Here is a 21911-nt window from a genome sequence, read left to right on the forward strand (position 1 = left end):
AAAAATCTGAAATCTCTCCCACGACACTTTTTTTTTGCACTTTTCTTTCCCCTTTAAAAATGTCTCTTTCTTCTACTGTTCTACCCTTCACCCTTTTCTACAAATCCTTTCTTCCAAATTTTCTTGCTTCAGCTTAACACGGGCTGAAAAGGCTGGGAGATCAAAAAACCACTAGTTTTGAGTTCTAAATCTTATAAAGCTCTAGAACCCAAACCAGCAGTTGGGCAACTTCCTACTTACTCTTGCCTCCTGGACGCTTCACCGACAGCTTCTTAAAACCCTGTTTGCCAGTAAAATAACGCATATGGATTTTCCCTATGCTACTTTATGTTGGAACAGGAATAGACTTTGCACTGAGGGCTTGCAAACTGAAGACTGCTCTGCATAACTGCCTCCAAAAAATAAATCATTGACAAGGCTTTATTACAAAACCTTATGGACCAATTCAGCATCTAGCCAAGGACTCCGTCTCAAAAATGATGACCCATGAAAAGAATTATGCTCTCCCAGGCTATTTCTTTAATATGCCAGTACTCATAGATGACAACACCATCACTGGGCATTAACGCTAAAGGTGATAATCAGATGCTATTTTACACATCCGAAGAGGCAGCACTGGCAAATAGCTGCTCAAGCCAAATGCCTTTTAATGTCACAGGCCCCAGATAAGCAAATTGTGCAAAATGAGAAGAGGGCTATTATTTAGCAGTCATTTAGGAACTGCAAAGTCGGCGCTCTCTGAGCTTGGTTGTTTGCTTCTCCACGGCTACAGTCATTTAGGAAATTCAGAGGCAATGTGGTGTGTTGGCACACAATAAGATTGCTGCGCCTCCCACCCTGTCATCAAGAACTTAACATATTGCTTCCAGGCAGTAACTGTAAGGATGATTTCTTCTGAATGGAAAAATTCTACATCCCAGGAATGCTTTGGAAGCTTGCTACATCAGACGGGCCCACCCATAAGTGTCTCCATAGGTACTGTACTAAATCACAGCTTCCATCAATCCCAGCCACCCAGTGGCATATTGCTCATTATGGAGTTTGGAGTCCCAAAAATCTGGAGGCATCTTTCCCACTCCAAGTAGCTAAAATGCCTTTCTTCCTCCATGAAACCCAGTTCCCTTTGCCAACAATATCAGATTGGAAAACCAAACCTGGGGAACATGCAGCAATGGCAAATTCACAGTACACATACAGAATTGAAGTTTGATTAAATATAAGCAAGAATGGGTTCCCCATATATTTTATTTACACAAGGCACGCTCAAATACTTGAGATTAGTTTTTATCTTAATGTAAAGCTAGCAACCAGAATCAATTTTAATGTTTATAAACCAATATAACCACCATCTTGGTACAATGAGAGGGAAACTAGAACGTAATATATTTTTTTACTGATTGCTTTTAGTATTAATTTGTATTATTTATTTTGTAAATAAGATATGTATTTTACATAACAACAAATAATGGTGATATCTGTACAAATGTTAGGGTTTGTAGTGATTTGCAATTGTTTCTCAAGATGATGTAAGTTTACTTTTATATATTTAATTAATGAAATAATAAATTTTAAATCAACTGTAAAAATATAGTTTAACTGCTGATTTTTCTACTTCCCATCCACTGTCTTTTCTCATTTTCTTCTTTCTTCTATGTAATCATTTATTCTCTAAATATTTTAAAATAAATTCATAAGCCCTCTTATTTCATAGCAGGATTGCAAGGAATCGAAAAAGGACACAGCAAAACACCCATCAGTTTCATGATTTTATTTTACAGTCAGAAAAGGGGAAGCCAATGATTTCAAATCTGTTAATCCAGATATAAGATATATAGATAAATCAATTTAACAAAAATCTTCTCTAAGGAAGGCTTAGGGGAAGGAATTGGGGCAGAGCGAGCAGTGAAGGAACCACACTCACACACACACACACACACACTTGGTCCCAGTTCTAGTATAACTTTGGAACTCACAATAGCCAGCTGAGCGACAAGGTGGTCAAGCTGGAACATGCCCACCTGACAAGCAGAGGAGACGCTCTGCAGACTTTCTAGTTCTGACTGCCAGATTAATGGGATTTTGCTGGGGACAGTTGGACTGTTTGGGCGCCATGAAGAAAAATAATCTAATCAAGGCAATAATAAATACTGACAGGCCAGGCACATGATTTCAAAGGCAGACCAGACACATAAGGCATTCTCTGCTCTTGAATATTTGTCCATAACAAGCTCTTTCTTCAGATCAGGTGAGGAGCAGCTCAGCTAGGAAAATGCCCTAAAAACCGGAAATTACCCTGGGACTTTAGTGCTCTGCACCCATTTGGAGTGACAGAACAGAGAAATGGCAACGGTACTAGTAACGTCTATACCTACCAACAGGTCACCTCTCCCTAAATCAGATGCATGGGCTTCTCTGGGCACAGGGAGCCTAGAAGGATATTATTCTGAGCCATCTTTAAGCTCTTGCAAGTCCTCATTTCAGGAGGAGGTTTATCTGCCTAGAAGATGCAAACTGGGAGGAGGGGGATACATGAATGGGACCAGGAAACATACAAAAAAAAGGGTAAGAAGTTTGGGCCCCTCCCTGGAGGATGCATGTTATGTTACAAACATTAAGGCATCATGGTTACAGGAAACATATCACAAATGGAAAGGCAACCCACATCCCCCAAAGAGAAAATGTAGGCCGTGAACATGACTAAGCCTGGCAAGTGCCTGCCACCCCAACTGTTTCCAACCTGCATGGAATGATGATGACTCCTCGGCACCTCGCCCCTTGCTCGGAGACGGCAAGGGGTGTGTGTCTCCCAATCCTTTCCCCTACAGACAGAAATGTTGCTTGCTTCCCCTTTGCCACCTGCCTGAAATGTATTGAAATGGGACAGCAGCAGACCTCTTACTCAAGGCCAGAGAGAGATAAGAAGCACTTCTGCCTCTACACTTGGGAGGCACAAGGCAGGTTTGGTCATGGTTACTGATTCTTGGGAGGAAATACATACAAGGCATTGAGCCAAAAGGTCTTCCTGGTGAGCTAAAATTGGGAAGGGAAGGTTGTCCAATGCCAGCACTTTGGTACAGGGAGGGGTTTCTACTGTAGCCACTGTCTGAACAACTCTTGAGACTTGGCATTGAAAGGGCTAATCTTTCCATTCCTTCTTGATAGTCAGGTTCCACTCCCAGGAAAGGTGGTCCGTCTTATCATCATCTGTAAATTTAGATCGGATGTTGTAAGTGCCCCGGGCCAGCATGCCCTTAGGGGCTTCCTCTAGGGGGGTTAAAAACTCATATTCCTCAGCCCGTGGCCCATAGCTTCCAACCATATAGTCAGTCTTGTCAACTGGAAAGAGAAAAACAGCTGTAAGGCACGAGTCATTGGAAGGTATGCAGTGTGAGCTGTAGACAGGAGGTCAAAATGCAACTGACAGCTGGGTTATAAATGAATCCATGCTACCTATAATAAGAACAGCAGCAGAATTGAGCTTTATTTTGTACGTGCTCAAGCGTCCCGATTTCTTGCAAATCCAGCTTTATTCTGAAATCTAATACCCATTTTTGGCTATGGCCCATGCTTTCCTTCCTTTTACAGTGACAATTCCTTTGTCTTCTTCTAATTGGGTGAAGCAAATTCAGCTGAGAGAGAATAGCAAATATCAATGGATCTTCACATTGAAGAAAAGGTAAAGGTGTCAATGCATCTTTAATTGAAGGATCAATTGAAGAAAAACCAAAAGCCACCCAGGAGTAGTTGAGGGCTATGAGTTCTTTTTCTATTCCACATGTTTTTGGCCGCCATTCAAATATGAATTAATTTCCTCTCCATTAGGCAGGTACCAAGTTTCAACTCTACTTTGCAGCTCTTTTCAACGTAGGCTAGACACTATTTTGGGGAAAACACAAAGCTACTTCTCTCCAAGTACAGCAAAAACAACAGAATGGACACTTACTTTTTACTCCTTTCCTGGATGTGTGCTGAATGTACTTGAGCCCTGAAACAATCTCTTTCGTTACCTATAATGAGCAAGAATATATAAAATCAATACACGCTTTTTAGCCAAATGCCTTCCCTCAAAAATATATGCTGAATTATTCACAGACTGACCATTCTGACAGGCACTACAATAATTCAAAACGAGATCTTACCCGAAAAGAGATTTTTATCCGGTACTCTACACCTTCCTTCAGAACAAATGCCTGCTTCTTGAAACTCTCCAAATCACCTGAAAGGAGGAAATAGGAATTATTTCTCCCAGAAGATCCAAATCTGACAAGCAACCTGTGCAGTCACTTGTATGTGCAATATGAGCTTAAAAGCCTGGTTGTAGTCGCCATGGAAGTGAACCTTTAAGTCAGGAACACACTGTTCATGGGCACCAATATGAACCAGACAGGACACTAAATAGAAAGCTTACATTGCAACAAAGCAAAATATTTGCCTGTGTTATACTTATTTGCAACAGCACTTTTTGTTCCCGCAAAGCTGGCACTGGAAAGTAAGACAGCATCCTATTAGTCCCTTCTGCTCCTGTGGGAACTGCATTGGCTGCCGATTTGCTTCCCGGTCCAATCCAAGATGCTGGTTCTCACCTTCAAAGCCCTACATGGCTTGAAACCAGGTTATCTCAAGGACTGATTTTTCCCAATTAAAGCAGGGAGGCAGAAAGTAGTACAGGTCCCCTCTGCTACGGAAGGTCCATCTGGTGGGACTAAGCTAAGGCCTTTGCTTAAGCTTTACAGAATAGATAAAATGTGACTTCCAGAAGAATAGCCACCATTATTTGGGGGGGGGGGGGTGTGTTGCTGCAACAGGTTAAGCACCTTGGGGCATCCTCATGATTTACCAATTTATTGATAAATCAGACTTCATGGACTAAAGTTTGTTTTATGCATCTACTAAAGTTATCCAGAAACCTGTATATAATACATGTATTTGTCTTTAAGATGCCCCAAGTGTTTATCCTATTTTTTGATCCAACCCACTTTACCTGTCAGATCCAACTCCAAGGGGCCAGGAGCAGTTGGACAAATCAAAGTCAGTTTTGTTACCACCACATTCGGACTAGAAGGGTCTGCAATAGAAGAGAAAATATATCTCAGATAAAACATCAAAACTTGTCTGCCATTCCTGCAGTGTAACGGAAGTGTATGCCTAGAAACTTTGGTCTTCTTTTAAGAGCTTTCTAGTCCTCAGCACTACAACTACAAACACTTATACAAATCTCCCCCAATCTGATACTCGCCAGATGTTTGAAAATGTATTAGTTATGTGTTGTTGTTTTTTCTTAACCTGACATTGCTGGTTTTAGGATTTGCAATGTAACTGGTGAATGCCAGCCTTTCGGAACTTTTCCAGTCATCTGGCAAAGCATATGAAAGAGACGGAGATAAGAATGATGGGAAAACAAGGGTGCCAGCTTGCACAAAGAGCAGAGCGACAGAAAATGCCTCACTGGTTTCATACTGCAGCAGAGTGACAAGCCCACAGTAGGAAAGCAGATGGCTGATCTTAGCCAGGCACTCTGAAACCTTCCCGGAGTCATAAGTGACCTCCACTTGCTACACTTTCTGAAATTGACAAGGCTCTCTCAGCCAACAGAAAAGACTTGACCCGCAGGGTTAACTCTTTCTTCTAAGTATTGTTGCAAGATCATATAAAATGAGGGCTTCATGCAGCCCACAAGTTTGAAGCCACTATGGCAAGCCAAAATTTCCTCGATTGTGGTTTATTCTACAACCTCAAATTGTGAGCTCACCACGGCATATATAAATTATATGCTAGGTTGACATAATTTGATGAGCTACACACCATATTGCAGCTAAGAGTAGTATATGAACCCAAAGATAGGAACATAAAACTATCCAATACTTGGCATAGGCCAGATGATGGAACATTCTGGTTTCTGAGGCTAAGAGAGGTGTCCAAAGTTGTCCCTTTTAATGCTCCCACACACTCCTCAATGAAAGAATGTGTTTCTCAGGAACTCACCAGCAGTAATGGCAACATTTCCCAGTAGGGCTTCCTTATACTTGCGTAGACTTTCATCATCTTTGTCCAGTTCCTGGATTTCCTGGATGCTCTTTTGGGCCGGGGGCTTGTAGTTGACGGAGTGCTCATCCTCCTCATTTTCAGCTGCAATCTGGGCCAGCTGCTCAGGGGTGGGCTCTTGCTCAGCCATCTCTGCAACGATGTCCTATGTCTGAGGGAGGTACACAAGGACATTCATTAGTACCTTGGGGACTGCAACAGTTTTGTCTGCTTCTCATCTGGAAAAATATTGGCTTAAAAGTTTAAAAAACTGGCCACACTGATAGACAAGGTTCAGATTCCTCTTTGAGAAGCAGAAAACAGTAGATTCCTACCCAAAGCACTGCCTTCAACAGACAGAGAGCATAGCATTTGCACTGTGCCCTCCATCAGTAAGATTTTCATGTAGGATATAGATTCTGCCCTTCAAGGGAAGCCCAATTAAGCAATGTGTCAACGCTGCTAACATCAGATGTTGTTGCTTTGACAACAGATGGAAATGCAGCCATTTTTCTCTATTGCTTTTAGAGTTAGTTGATGCTGGGAGGCGGAATGTGGATGAGAGTCCAGCTAGTCATAATAACAACTCAGCCGTGGGAACCCAAGGTCATTGGGCCCAGAGTTGATAAGAGTTTTGGCCGGCTGGAGATCTCCCGTGCTTCAAGCTAATTGGGGAATGTGATTTATGACTGTTTATTGGAGAAGGGAATTGTGCTTTGTTACTTTGTATCCAGGGGAGGGGAATTTAGTTTTTGGTTTCGACTATGTAGTGCCAATACTTTGTTTCCTAAATAAAAGATTCTTTAAGGAAAACAATGCCTCGAAGTTCTTTTGAAGGGTTTCATCTGTCGGAACCATGACACAATGTCCACTGCTGTCTTCTAGCCTCCAATGAAATACATTAGTTTATTGCTGGCAAGTAGTACCCCATATAAGTTGATCACCCCACAAAACTGCAGAGTCAGCAGCTGCCTTTGGTGGTGGGGGGAGATGGAGATGTCAAATGAAGTCAATTGCAGATTGCCAAGACCAGCTTAAATAGCTCTTTCATTTGTGGGAAGGAGCAGTAAATAAATTTCCAAGAACTTTCTAAACAATTAATAAAAAGCAACAAAGCAGGTGGCAAAAGTAACCATAGATAATGCTTATAATCTGAGGGAGTTATTTCACACATTCTCAAGTCTCCTGTTAACTGCATAAAGCTGCAAGAAGAGCTTTCACTACTTCCTTTTGCATCTTTCTCAGACTCCATCTGACAAGCATGCAAAGATCAGAAAAAAAAAGTTATGTCATCCAACACTTAGCAGATACTGGAACCCGGTCAGAGTAATTTACATCTGTGATGCACTGAACTGCCTAGATGTGAACCTGCTGCTCCTAAAGTACACACTTATTTGCATCGCACAGTAAAGACAGGAGGATGAGGCAGAGTGGACCCACAAGTTGCTTTGCCCCAGAACTTTACAAAGAGAAAGTAATGAAGGGATGCTAAAACAATTCTCTTAAACTAGGGGGAAGCAACTTCTCTGCTCTTAGGAGCAAAGGTAAAATTTTGAGAGCTAGTTGTGTGCGATTCCACAAAATGGCTGTCATGAGGAACTTGTCTGTTCACAATATGGCTGCCAGAGCATATATGGAAGTCCCTAAATACCAAATACCAAAACTAGTGAAGGTACATTTCATTATCATTCTCCCCAAAATGTTCTTTATCATCTCTACTTATTTCAATCCTATTCTTCCCCAAGCAGGCAGACATGCTTCCAACCTAGCACAAAACTGTAGTTACAGTATCCACTTTTTTTAATCTTTCAAGAGAGCTTAGGGGGCCTATGCGGGATACAGCCAACTTACATTTTAAAAAAGCAGTAAAAGAGGGTTTTTTTCCAGGCATCGGAAGGGCTCCATTCCTGTATTCATAGGAGCAGGGATAGTAAACTATCAACTCAGTCTACCGATGCATTTATTTCAAAATATTACAATTCCCAGCCCAAAATGGTCATGTTGAAAAGTATGAAAACTATGGGAACAAGGCCAAAGGATACATCCTCAGGAATGCAGCTGCAAACTGGGGAAGACCAGCTCTCTAAGGTTTCAGGTGATAAACTAGAGGTGCTGAAGGCTGAATCTAGGCCTTCAAAACAGGTACTTTATTACAGCTACAGTCCATAGATGTTCTTCTGTATGTAAAGCTCTGATGTCCTGGGAACATCTATAGCAGACTAATCACGAATCAGTGTTTCGCCCGAATTGGCTTAACACAGGAAGCTCATAGGAAAAGGCAGCAATTGCACGTGTTATACTTGGATGTACAATTCAACAGTTCTCAAATGTGGCAAATGTAACAATTTACCTTCGGGTAGAGTCCGAGATAGAAATGCACCGCATTATGGACTCAGTCAGTAAATTGAACTGCTTGTTTAAATACTTCTTTAGAACAGAAATAGCAAATGCCACTCCTGAACACAGCACGGAACCATTTTTTTTTTAGTGAAAAGAAGAAATATGTGTACTCAAATATGAAGCACTGCGTCATCTATAAATGGGAAAATGCAATTAGCCACAGGGAACAAATCTGTAGTTTCCACCAAAGAGCAGTTGAGCTTCCTGAAAGTAGAACAGACAGGCAAGTGACACAGAAGCCAAAATGGGGCCTTGAGAGCAGTACCCCACTCTCTCATCACATATGCCTACGTACAATATGGCAACCAACCATCTCCACATCTTTTACACCTGGCTTTTTAAAGAGGGCACCTAGGTCCCAGTTTTTCACAAATACATCTTTCAAGATTATTTCAGCCATTTATTCTTCTTCGTGTTCTCTGACAGGATTAGTTATGTGCAAACCATACGCTGGTCACCCTCTATGAGCATCAGGCATGCATAATATACCACTACAATTTTATGTTAAGCAAAAACGCTGGGATACGTTAGGCCCTCTCACCTTTCATTTACAGGAGGAGGACAGAGAATGAGGAAAATAAACAAAAGAAGGGGTTTCTCAGACAATGGAAAGGAACAGCTTCTTTCCTGTGGGGAAAGAAAGCCGGTAGATTTAAAACCACTTCCTTCGATTAATCATTTCAGCCAAAGTATATGTCCATTCCAAGGAAAACCGGATACAGTATATTCTACTCTTGAATGTTTTTTGTATCCAAGCCAAGGAAACCCCATTTATCTTAGACTTAGAGCACTGTATCCTGTAAAGACTGTGCTATGAGCGGTATCTTCCGTCTTTGGAGCAGCAACGGGAAAGACTAAATGAAGAACTACAGAATCTATGGTTTTGGAGACGGAAAGTTTGACACGGTATCAAGGAAGCACCTCTGCTATCCGAAAGGCTACTCAAAATCCTCAGCTGCTCCATCTTCTCAAGCCTTCGCCAGTGTGCAGGGCACCCTGAAGAAAAGCTCCAGAAAGACGGTAGCATTGCTAAGCAGAGCGGACGGCTTTCAAGACGATGGGTATAAAACGATGTAGCTGACCATTACATCACTGCAAGCAGCACACCCTCCCTTCAAGTCAGGAAGTTGGCTCCTATCCCAAGGGTGGGTCCACATGCCTTTAACATTACTGAAGACTTGCTACAAGTGGCACAACTCAGCTGCTTTCCCGTCTAAGCTAGGCTGAAGCCTTCCAGTTCCTGTTCCATTTTCAACTCAGTCAAGGGGAAAGGAAGCCTAAGCTGGCCAAAAGATAATGTAGTTCTTACTCCAAATATATTGTGCTTTGATACTCAAGTTTGTGCTGCAAAATTCACCAATGCTCTTTCTCCACCAACCTTTCTAAAAGCTATCAAGGATTTTTGAAGACCCACGGCATTGTGAAAATTTCATATATTTACGTATGATACACACACACACAGAGAGTAATCACCTATCTCTGAGCCCCATCCTGGGATCCATATGCGAATTATGCTTTAAAAAAAATCACTTCAGGATGAAAATCTTACAACTTGTAAGACATCCTAGGAGCTTAGTATGTCAAAACACGAGCCGCACGCAGTAAGGGTCAAAATAGTAAGTGTAAGAGGAACTATTTATAAATAGGCAATGGCTTCCTAGCAGCACTGTCAGAAAATCAGAATGTTTTCTTCTGACATTCCTTAGGCCCAAAAGCTAATCCTCTAAAGACTGCTGAAATGCAACAAGCTGTTTTGATGGCCAAGCTTCCCAGGCAGAGCCTGACTCCTCAACACAGGAAAAAGAACTATCCTAGAGGGATTTACAGCTGCTTTTCTTCTAGAAACATATGGATGTTTGTTTGCAGGAACCAATATTGCCTTAATAGTGTCAGGAATAAGCAAAGAGGCCCAGGGATCTGTGCACAATCCATAAAGCGAGGCACTGTGACTCCAGGGGTCAGGTACTGCCTCTTGGACCATCAGATCATAGATACCACGCCCACCTTAACAGAGGAAGGCTGTAGTTTGCCAGAACATCTGAACTTCCTCCTCCTCCCCCTCCTAACAGTTTGCTAGGCTCAGTGGAATAAAAATGCCTACAAGGAACAAAAGCCTTTTATCTGTAATTTCCAGGTGTAGCCAAATACCTCCAGATTCATTTAAATTACATTCTCGGATGCCCTGCCCAGAAAACTCACAAGGAGAGAGGTACTAAGGAACAGCTAGGAAAGTACTCCACGATTACTTTAACTTTTCATCTCTTTAAAATTAGAAAAAGTAAATAGAGAATAAAGCTGCCAACTTTTGCAAAATTGAAGTCCCAATATCTTTAAAGTAGTAAAATAGTGATCCAGTTTTGCTCACCACATTACAAAAAAGATGTAGAGACTTTGGAAAAAGTGAAAATAAGATTAAAGGCCTGGAGACTAAAACATATGAAGAACGATTGCAGGATTTGGAAATGGACAGTCTAGAGCAGAGGCCCCCAACCTTTTGGGGCACCAGGGACTGATTACGTGGAGAGAGGTTTTTCTGCGGATCGGAGGGGCCGTGGTTTTGAGTGTTTCCTGCATCCCATGGATGGGGCTTTGCTTGTTTGTGCGGCCCGGTTGCTGGCATGCCCCAGCCCAGTACTGGTCCACGGACTGGGGGTTGGGGACCCTTGGTCTAGAATAAAGGACTAGGGGAGACATGATAGCAGTATTTCAGTATTTGAGGGGCTGCCATAAAGAAGAGAGGATCAACTTATTTTCCAAAGCACCAGAAGGCAAGACAAGAAACTATGGATGGAAACTAATCAAGAAGAGAAGCAACCTGGAATTAAGGAGAAACTTCCTACCAGTGAGGACAATTAACCAGTGGAACAGCTTGCCTCCAGGCATTGTGGATGCTTCATCATTCAAGGTTTTTAAGAAGAGACTGGACAGCCACTTGTCTGAAATGATATAGGGTCTCCTGCTTGAGCAGGGGGCTGGACTAGAAGACCTCCAAGGTCCCTTCCAGCTCGATTCTGATTGAGTACAAAGTAGATATTATGGCAAGAGAAAAGAACTGAAAGAAGTTATATCCCATGGTTCAAGGCTTTTAAGAAGCCCTAAAATCAAACAAAGTAGGGTGTTTACACAGAAAAAAGCCTCAGATTGGAAAACCCAGTAGATATTCCATAATAATAATAATAATGATGATGATGATGATGATGATGATAATAATAATACCACCATCAAACATCCACATCTGCCTATCCCAGGTCCTTGGTAAGGACTTGATAGGTAGACAAAAATGCCAAATCCAGTCTGAACATCTGGCTGACTGTGCGATGATTTTATTATTATTATTATTATTATTATTATTATTATTATTATTATTATTATTATTATTATTATTATTATTATTATTATTATTATTATTATTATTGATGTTTGAAGGGTCCTTGGAGGTCATCTAGTCCAACCCCCTGCTCAGGCAGGAAACCCTATACCATTTCGGACAAATATTGTTATCTATTCAGTAAGGGAAATTGCTGTACTGCAGCACTGAAAAAGGCTAAAGTATCATGATAGACACATGCAGCAGCACCCTTATGGAGCATATCCAGTTTGCAGGTATGTATCTATGGCAAGTATAAATCACAACAATATATGACAGTATTCTTAATACATCTGATTTTTGCATATGAGAACTTTAAGCTAAAATGAATTTGGCAAAAAGAATGACGTTTTACATAAATATATTGCTATACTTTTATTAAGCCAACAAATTATACAATATGATTTGCGAATCTCTGAATTTCCAAAAAATTACTGCCAAGTAACCAGATTAAAAAAAACAAATTTAAAATTGAGGGAAGGGGAAAAAATAAATCTGGCTGGCATTAACACAACAGGTGTACCAAGATGGATACAATCTTGGTAAATATGCCAACTGAGATATTTATTTAGCTTTGTTGGCTTATTTAAGAGGGCATCATCTTAAATAAGTCAAATGCAGAAGGGGTATTACATTGCACAAAGAATCTTCCCAAAAATAATGTTTATTAAAAACCAAGATATTTTAAAGAGAAAAGCTTTCACAGTTAACTTGAATTTGCAATCCTTGATAAAACAATGGAATGGCTAAATGCCTATACAGTAGTTTCAGATCCTCCAAAGCACAACCAAGTTGTCTAATACTATGTTTCTTTTTTGGCTTGATTGGTAAGTATTAGAATATGAGAGGGGACCGGAAGAGGAAGAAGAGTCAGAAAAGGATGACTGTGATAACTTCTAGGGGTAGTAAGAATGCTTCAAATACCAATATAGACCAACACGTTTTTTAGGAACATCTTATCCTAAATATCCCCTTCATGGATTACTGCCTTGTCGTGGCGAAGGGGCTTGCGTAATTCAATGAAGCTATGAGCTATGCCGTGCAGGGCCACCCAAGACGGAAAGGTCATAGCAGAGAGTTCTGACAAAACGTGATCCACTGGAGAAGGAAATGGCAACCCACTCCAGTATCTTTGCCATGAAAACCCCATGGACAGTACCAAAAGGCAAAACGATATGACGCTGGAAGATGAGCCCCTCAGGTTGGAAGGCGTCCAATATGCTACTGGGGAAGAGCAGAGGGCTAGTACTAGTAGCGCCAGAAAGAATGAAACGACTGGGCCAAAGCCGAAAGGACGCTCAGCTGTGGATGTATCTGGTGGTGAAAGGGAAGTCCAATGCTGTAAAGATTTTTTCTCCATAGGAACCTGGAATGTAAGATCTATGAATCAAGGAAAGCTGGACGTGGTCAAACAACAGATGACAAGACTGAACATCGACATCTTAGGTATCAGCGAACTAAAATGGACAGGAATGGGTGAATTTAATTCAGATGACCATCAGGTATACTACTGCGGGCAAGAATCCCTCAGAAGAAATGGAGTAGCCTTCATAGTCAATAAAAGAGTAGGCAAAGCAATACTGGGATACAATCCTCAAAATGACAGAATGATCTCAGTTCGAATCCAAGGCAAACCATTCAAAATCACCGTAGTCCAAGTCTATGCCCCAACCACCGGTGCTGAAGAGGATGAAATTGACCGGTTCTATGAAGCCCTACAGCACCTTATAGAACTAACACCAAAAAATGATGTCCTTATCATCATGGGGGATTGGAATGCTAAAGTAGGAAGCCAAAAGATAACCGGAATAACAGGCAAGTTTGGCCTTGGAGTACAAAATGAAGCAGGGCACAGGCTGATAGAATTTTGTCAAGAGAATATGATGGTCATAGCAAACACTCTTTTCCAACAACCCAAGAGACGGCTCTACACATGGACATCACCAGACGGTCAACACAGAAATCAGATTGACTATATGCTCTGCAGCCAAAGATGGAGAAGCTCTATACAGTCAGTAAAAACAAGACCAGGAGCTGACTGTGGCTCAGACCATGAGCTTCTCATTGCAAAGTTTAGGCTTAAACTGAAGAAAGTAGGGAAAAGCGCTAGGCCACTCAGGTATGAATTAAATCATATCCCTGTTGAATATACAGTAGAGGTGACAAATAGATTTAAGGAATTAGATCTGATAGACAGGGTGACTGAAGAACTATGGACAGAGGTTTGCAACATTGTACAAGAGGTAGCAAGTAAAACCATCCCAAAGAAAAAGAAATGCAAGAAAGCAAAATGGCTGTCTGAGGAAGCTTTGCAAATAGCTGAGGAAAGGAGGGAAGCGAAAGGCAAGGGAGAAAAAGAAAGATACGCCCAACTGAATGCAGAATTCCAGAGAATAGCTAGAAGAGCTAAGAATGCCTTCTTAAATGAACAGTGCAAAGAAATAGAAGAAAACAATAGAATAGGGAGGACCAGAGATCTTTTCAAGAAAATTGGAGAGATGAAGGGAACGTTTAATGCAAAAATGGGCATGATAAAGGACCAAAATGGCAGGGACCTAACAGAGGCAGAAGAGATTAAGAAGAGGTGGCAAAATTACACAGAAGAACTATACAAAAATACGCTTAACGTCCCTGATAATCACAATGAGGTGGTCACTGACCTCGAGCCAGACATCCTAGAATGTGAAGTGAAGTGGGCCTTAGAAAAAATGAGCAACAACAAAGCTAGTGGAGGTGACAGTATTCCAGCTGAGCTATTCAAAATCTTAAAAGACATGCAGTAAAAGTGCTACACTCAATTTGCCAGCAAATTTGGAAAACTCAACAGTGGCCACAGGATTGGAAAAGATCAGTTTACATTCCAATTCCAAAGAAAGGCAGTGCCAAAGAATGTTCAAACTACCGCACCATTGCATTCATTTCACATGCTAGTAAAGTTATGCTTAAAATCCTGCAAGCTAGACTCCAGCAGTATGTGGGTCGAGAACTACCAGAAGTACAGGCAGGATTTCGAAGAGGCAGAGGAACTAGAGATCAAATTGCCAACATACGTTGGATCATGGAGAAAGCTAGAGAGTTCCAGAAAAACATCTACTTTTGCTTCATTGACTATGCTAAAGCCTTTGATTGTGTGGATCATAACAAACTGTGGCAAGTTCTTAAAGAGATGGGCGTACCAGACCATCTTATTTGTCTCTTGAGAAACCTATATGCGGGCCAAGAAGCAACAGTGAGAACTGGACACGGAACCACTGATTGGTTCAAAATTGGGAAAGGAGTCCGGCAAGGCTGTATACTGTCGCCTTGCCTATTTAACTTATATGCAGAGCACATCATGAGAAAGGCAGGGCTAGATGAATCAAAAGTTGGAATTAAGATTGCCGGGAGAAATATTAACAACCTAAGATATTCAGATGATACCACTCTAATGGCAGAAAGTGAAGAAGAACTAAAGAGCCTCTTGTTGCGGGTGAAGAAGGAGAATCCATAGGGTCGCGATGGGTCGGACACAACTTCGCAGCTAACAACAACAATCCTAAATATAGCTAGAGGAGCCAGTTTGAAATGTGTACCCTTAAAACCAAAAATGAAGAGCTGTTTCAACATTAATATAGCTATTAAAGATATAACCCCCAAGTAGACGATGGAATCTCACAGCTGAAGCTGAATCTAAAGTTTTAAGGTGGCTCCAAATGTAGATTAGGAAGTCAAAACACAAGAAAGTTGACCCGTAGACGAACTTTCCTCCATTTTAAACGAGCATCTCTTTATATTCTGGGCAGCAATAAATGCTTCTCTTGTTAATTGGAAATATTTTTATAGAGGAAAATGATATTGTAAAATACAGTCCTTTTAACTCTTGTCCTCAATGCCCAGGATCCACTCCTTGAGGACTGTGGCAATAGAGAAAACCTGAGCACTCTATTTATAGCTTGCCCTAATCCAAGGGTGTCAAACTGCCGGCCTGAGGGCCAGATGCATCATAGCGAAACCGTGCCCACCCCATTGCCAGCAATGGCAAAAAAGTCACGATACGTTGCGACATGTCACGTGACATTGTGAGTTTGATACCCCTGCCCTAATTAATCTTGTTTAAACAAATTTTCTACTCTTTGGAGACTTCTAAAACAAAGGAGAAGCTAAATGGTAGCAAACTCTCAAAAACCTTTTCTCAGAAAACAGAAATTGACTTAATCTGATTATATAACCCTCAGAGGGAAAAATTCAGTGATGTAAAACTGAGGGCTTTGCTGCCAGGAAAATCTGCAGCAGAGAAACTAGAAGCTTTTTACACAAATGGTTCTCAACATTCAACCATTAATTTACTTGGGTTTCAGTCAATGAATTGGAAATATGAGGGGGATCCTTGGTGCTCAGCTTGGTTGTTTTCTTGCAGATGTTTCATTACCCAACTGGTAACCTCAAACTGGTTCCATTATCCAACAGAAACATTGTAGCAAATATTGACCAGAGTAAAAACAAGTCGTTTCAGGAATCTTCTCTTTTATTAGAAATAAAGGTAAAGGTAAAGGTTCCCCCGCACATGCGTGCTAGTCATTTCCGACTCTAGGGGCCGGTGCTCATCTCCATTTCAAAGCCGAAGAGCCAGCGCTTGTCTGAGGACATCTCCGTGGTCATGTGGCTGGCATGACTAGACGCCAAAGGCGCACGGAGCGCTGTTACCTTCCCACCATAGTGGTCCCTATTTTTCTACTTGCATTTTTACGTGCTTTCGAACTGCTAGGTTGGAAATACTACATTGCTAATTCCAAGTATCAGAAAGACAGAAAATACTGGGCTAAAAGTTATAAGCCACTCAAGAGTTGCTTAGATGAGATGTGCAAATCAAACAAATACAAAATCAAGTAATGATACAAACAACAAAAATAATACAATATAAATAAAATTAATAATAGTAGTAAGGGTTGTGTGCTTGCAGTATGGAATGCTGGAAGGAAACAAGAATCTTTACAGAAGGGTGGCACAACACTAGCAGATTAAGAAAATCACAATCAGGCAATTCGGTAGACTAAATGACCTTTTGGGACAGTGGCTGTTGTCAATGCCAATACCATCTATTATATCGGACCAGTGCAATCCTTTTCTCTCAAAGTATCTAAATCACTATTACCGGTATCTGCAATCTACTAAACCAGTGGTCTTCAAACCCGGCCCTTTTATGACTCATGGACTTCAACTCCCAGAATTCTGGGAGTTGAAGTCCATGAGTCATAAAAGGGCCGGGTTTGAAGACCCCTGCACTAAATTGGCTGAAAGCGCTGCACTTCACATCACACCCAACAGCCACTAATGTATTTCCACAACCTGACAAAATAGTAACACTATTTCTTCATTAGCATTTTTTTCTAATCAGGAGGTTTTTCAACATTTTCATTCTTTTTCAAGGAAGAATGGTTAAGTCAAGAACCAAGCTTTTGCCCCATCAAATTTATCTCTGCAGTGTTTCACCAACATCAAGACTGGGCAGATGTCTGCTCCTTTAAATAAACACAGGATGAACAGCCTTGCCCAAAGAGTACCAAATCAACAGAGAAGGGATGGATATGGTTGCTGTGTGCCTAGAAGAACATTTTTATCCTCATTACATCCACAATGCCACACAATGATGAGACAAAACACTCCTTCAGATGCTTTGTATTCAGGCCTATTCAGGGAAGGGTTTTGTTTTATTTTTAAACCTAAAAAGTTGTCAAAGTAATGTGTATGTGTTAGTAATGTATACAAGCAGTTTGTCAAGAGAAAATCTCACCCACATTCATCATCTCTGCTACTGGTAAATCTTACAACAAATTATCACCATCATTGTAGGCAATGTGTAAAAGTACCCAATTGCTAACTTAGCTCTACACAGAAATCAGAACAGACCACATGTTCCTTAAAATGATTTGATTTTTATTTGTGCCATTAAGTCTGATGCCAAAAGATGCCAAAACCCTGAAATATATGACAATAATTACTTTTATTTAGTTGTCATAATGGTAAAACGAAGAATAGCTATTTATTATTGTTCTTTTTAGTGAATTTTAAATAAACATTGCTTGATAAACTTCGTGAATAATAGATGGACAGCATACTATTAGTTCATTTGTTTTGCATAATATTCCAGTCTTAACTTGTGTAACAGTGAATTCTAATATTACAATTTTATGAAAAGCTTCCTCCTTAATCTATAAACTATAGTATGCCGATAATAATAGATGCCTGTAGGCTTCTACGTTTGCCAAAATTACCTAAATCTATTCATTATGCTAGATAAAAAGCTCAATAAAAGATCCACATAGTTACTGAGCAGGCAGCAATATAACTATTACTGTTCTGGGCCCAGATAAAACTAATAGTTAAAATTTATTGGTCATTAAGTTTCCATAAGCCTTTTATTCTCTTTTTCCAAAGAGCTGGAAAATATTACTATCCTTCATAATAAAACCATTTAATAATTACCCAGTTCTAATTTTCCCCACTTCTGGTAATAGAAGTTTATTTCATATGACAAACAGAATAGGTAAAAGTAGCAAAATATCCAGTGTTTCTGTAATATTATGAATCATCACATATACTTTTATTTTTTAAAAGAGGGTATTTATTTGTCTGACTGGCAATCATTCTGAAATGCATTTATTTTAAACCTAGAAACATGAAAATATATGGGCTATGATATCCTGTTCATGCCAAAGTTCCCTTTTCTTAACCTGATATTTAGATATTATCTGCTGGTTCAAACTAAGCTTAATCCATGTAGTCTATCTTATTTTCAGACAATTTTCTTTCAAAAAGCACTATGAAAACTTCATTCAAAAACCATCAATTTTTTCATAACAAAATAATACTAGTTACTGAAGGCTTTACAGAAGCTGTTCAAAAATAAAGCAAATGTGAAAGATGAATCCAGAGAGTTATAACTAGCAATATATATTGAATCTTTGATAGCTAAATGTGTTGTCTATTTTGAGTTTATAATTGTAGCAGGTAGCAATACAGAAATTATATAAATGCACACGCATCCTAAATATAGTCAAATTAACATTTTTGTCCTACTAATGTAATAGTTTTCTTAACCCAACATACATAGACATGTGTAAATAGAATCCCCATCATTTCCAGTGATGCTTATTAGATGGGATGGAAAATACAGTGCAGGATCACTGTACAATATGGGTTCAGTGGTACAATGTTACAGGTAGTCCTTATTTAGTGACAATGATGCAAGGATTGGTCACAAAGTTACTTTTTTATTTAGGACCTTCACAGGTCTGTAAGGCAAAGGAAAACTGAAATAAGATAATAATCACAGCCAGTTTCACTTAGCCACTGTTTCACTTAACAACCAAGTTGCTGCAATTATAGTTGCTAAACAAGGGCTACCAGTAGTAGATTCAGGTAATGAAACTCTAACTACATTTACAGTGAGCTATGTATCCTATGGTTACCGTAAGATAAAAGAAATAGTGTCCATGATAACCTGAACTACAAGTCAACTGACTATATTTAAGGCCAGCAGGCTGTGAAATTCTAATTCATCTACTTATGTGACAGTTTTGTGTAAACCAGGAAAACTGAACCACAATTAATCATGGGTGAGTATTTGCACAAATAAAGCCATAGAGATTATCCAACAGATTTCAGAGAAAATAACTTTTAAGAGCAGATAAAAATGGGTAGAATATTCCCTCAGCATTGATAGTGACCTACACTGAGCATTTAACTAACACACGAAATGCTAGGAGAGAAGCTATGAGCGACCCCAGCAGTGAGAATGAATTGGGGGGAAAAATGGTCCAAAAAAGTTAGAGATCCAAAGTCCACATCGGGCGGAGGGGAAACTCAGCTATTCACGGCGCTCTACAAAGTGAAAGCAAGGGATCTTTCGGACGGCTACCGAGAGCTACCAGACAACGGCGTCTGAAGACACGGACCGCCTATAGCGCAAGCCTACGGACAGCACGCGAATCTCCTGCAGGGAAAATCCAACAGGAAGAGGTAACCGCGGAAGCGCCAACCGGGGAAGGCCGACGGACCACCGCTGGGGAAGCGAGGGAGGGAACCCCCGCCGGACAACAGGCACCGGCTCGGCCCAACCCTCCACCGAAGCAAATGCAGCCTACCCAGCACGTGCCTCCTCTGCGCGCTCCTAGTGCTCTGCCGCCCACGGTGACAAACGCCGCCCGCCACCGCCCAGATCTACCCCGCGCGCGCACCTCCGCACTTCCGTGTTACTGACCCAACGTCACTTCCTTTCAAGAGCAAGCGGTGGGCTTTCTTTCCGCAGCTCTTCTTCGCCTTCCTCCCGAAACGTCACTTCCCTTCGATGAGCCCGCCCTTGGCTCCCTAAGCCAAGGCGGGGAAAGGAAACCAAACGCGTGAGGAAAGACCATAGAGAATGTATGCTACGGCTAGAGCCTCCTTGTGACGCCTGCTTTTGGGTAGAGAAAGGCGGGGTGGGGTAGGGGAGGAGGAAGAATCGCTCTCACCTCGCCCGGTAGCCATCTTGGGGTGGTATTGGCGGACTTTCGGTTCCTGATGAGGAGCGAGAGGGATCAGGCGCTCCGATTGTGTGGGAAGAGAGCAGGAGGTCCCCAAATAAAGCTCGAGGTCGCGAGGTCTATAAGTTGACTGCAACTTTGATGCCGGACGTTTCGCATTAGTGGGAAGTTCTTCCAAGAACTTCAAAACGAATAACTCTTTTGACAGCTGCCTAATTTAACGGTTCTCGCTTCGGTACGTCAGATTGAACAAAACACCCTTTACTGTTCGTGTGTGTACACTTGATTATTTAACCCGAAGCTGCAGTCCGTTCCCTTCCAGCTTTGCTTTCCAAATTTAAGCAAAGACTACAGCGGTCTTGCTTAATCCCAATATAACCGGAGAGCGACTTGTTCTCCAATATTCATTGAGGCTATAATCCTATGAATTTTATTAGGATTATAGAAGAGGGAGGGCCGCAAAGAATCACTGTGTAAATCTGTATAGACAGTGACGTCTTGTGCGGTCGCCTGGGTCGGTTTTGCTTTAGCTCATTGCTGTAATTTTACGAAACACCATTGTACAAGACCAGTTGTAATAATAGCAACTAAACTAAGACTGGCAGATAGATCACCCTGAAACCCTCCCAACCATCTTGATAAGTTATGGCGTTTGTGTGCTATAGTGTTGTTTCCAAATAATTTCCGACTCTGCGACTCCATGGACAAATAGCAGGCCAGGCTCCCGTCCTTCACCGTTTCCCGGAGTTTGTCCAAATTCATGTTCATTGCGTCGATGGTACTATCTAACCATCTCTTGTTATACTGCAATTCCTACCTATAGCAATTGAGCGCTGAGATTGCCTTAATTTATTATGACCAATAGCTGGCCAAACATCATTTGGTAAAGAAGTGGCAAAAATTCTAGCATAAAGTACTATATTTGCATTCCGATTGTTGATTTTATACTTTTCACAATATTCCTCATTAACCATTCCACAATTTCTACATGTTACATATTCTATAATCGCTTCATTTGGGGCTGCTTTTTCATAGTTTTTCCAAATAATGATGTCCAATTTCAAAGAAGTATATCTTTTTCACTGCCCTAGGAAAATACCCGCAGATCTATAAATAAAATTAAACACAGTGGCTAACATAAAAATCCCAATAGTATTTCAAAATGAACAAACTGTCATATTAAGTTTCTTTACAAAAGTAAGGAATTTTTGGGTTTCCAGATGTTGCTTAACTATAACTTCATTAGCTATTGAGAACTGTTCAATAACACTGAAGGAGTTTCTTCTTACATTATGCCATAGTAAATTACCAAGTTTTAAGTCTGTGTACTATTTTTATAGCTTTGATATACATTAGAAGAGCTCTTGTTTAGACCAGTATTTCCTACTAATGTATCTGCAAGATTATGAAAAGTATGCTGCCTCCTTATATAAAACTGAATATAGTTCACACATTATATGGATGTTGAAATTAAGGACAAATGGCAGTAGTGTTTCCACTTTATATTAATGCATTTTGTCACTTCCTTGTCCATACCAAGTCATCTTTCAAGTGTATGGTTAAGCTTTTTATCCTTATATGCCTTAATTAGATTGAATGTAAGGCATTTACATCTGAACATT

At 40.7% G+C, this 21911-nt stretch overlaps 1 protein-coding gene and 1 long non-coding RNA gene across 4 annotated transcripts in view; one reads left to right on the top strand and one right to left on the bottom strand.

The window, feature by feature from the left end:
* The window catches only part of LOC308661986, an 87960-nt gene that overhangs the window by 46516 nt on the left and 19533 nt on the right, over positions 1–21911 (top strand). The gene's annotated exons all lie outside the window — the stretch shown is intronic.
* On the bottom strand, positions 1757–20026 carry ARHGDIA (Rho GDP dissociation inhibitor alpha). Of its 3 annotated transcripts, none has more exons than XM_081319935.1 (6): positions 19912–20026; positions 5983–6193; positions 4982–5065; positions 4140–4216; positions 3944–4007; positions 1757–3336 (listed from the first exon to the last, which is right to left on the bottom strand). In XM_081319935.1, exons 2-6 carry the CDS (start codon positions 6170–6172, stop codon positions 3137–3139), a joined length of 615 nt encoding a protein of 204 aa, XP_081176061.1. In that variant the 5' UTR covers positions 6173–6193; positions 19912–20026; the 3' UTR covers positions 1757–3136. The 3 variants fall into 3 exon arrangements, with proteins under 3 accessions (XP_081176061.1, XP_081176062.1, XP_081176063.1); XM_081319936.1 differs by having other exon boundaries at positions 19923–20005; XM_081319937.1 differs by lacking the exon at positions 19912–20026 and adding an exon at positions 8372–8604.

The sequence above is a fragment of the Vipera berus genome, assembly GCF_964194415.1.
Source record: "Vipera berus genome assembly, chromosome: 2".
NCBI lineage: Eukaryota > Metazoa > Chordata > Lepidosauria > Squamata > Viperidae > Vipera > Vipera berus.

Coding starts and splice junctions, on each gene's coding strand:
- ARHGDIA (XM_081319935.1), bottom strand. CDS start 6,172: ATGGCTGAGCAAGAGCCCACCCCTGAGCAGCTGGCCCAGATTGCAGCT. Junction 5,066..5,982: donor AAATGTTGCCATTACTGCTG/GTGAGTTCCTGA, acceptor CTTCTATTGCAG/ACCCTTCTAGTCCGAATGTG. Junction 4,217..4,981: donor CTTGGAGTTGGATCTGACAG/GTAAAGTGGGTT, acceptor TCCTCCTTTCAG/GTGATTTGGAGAGTTTCAAG.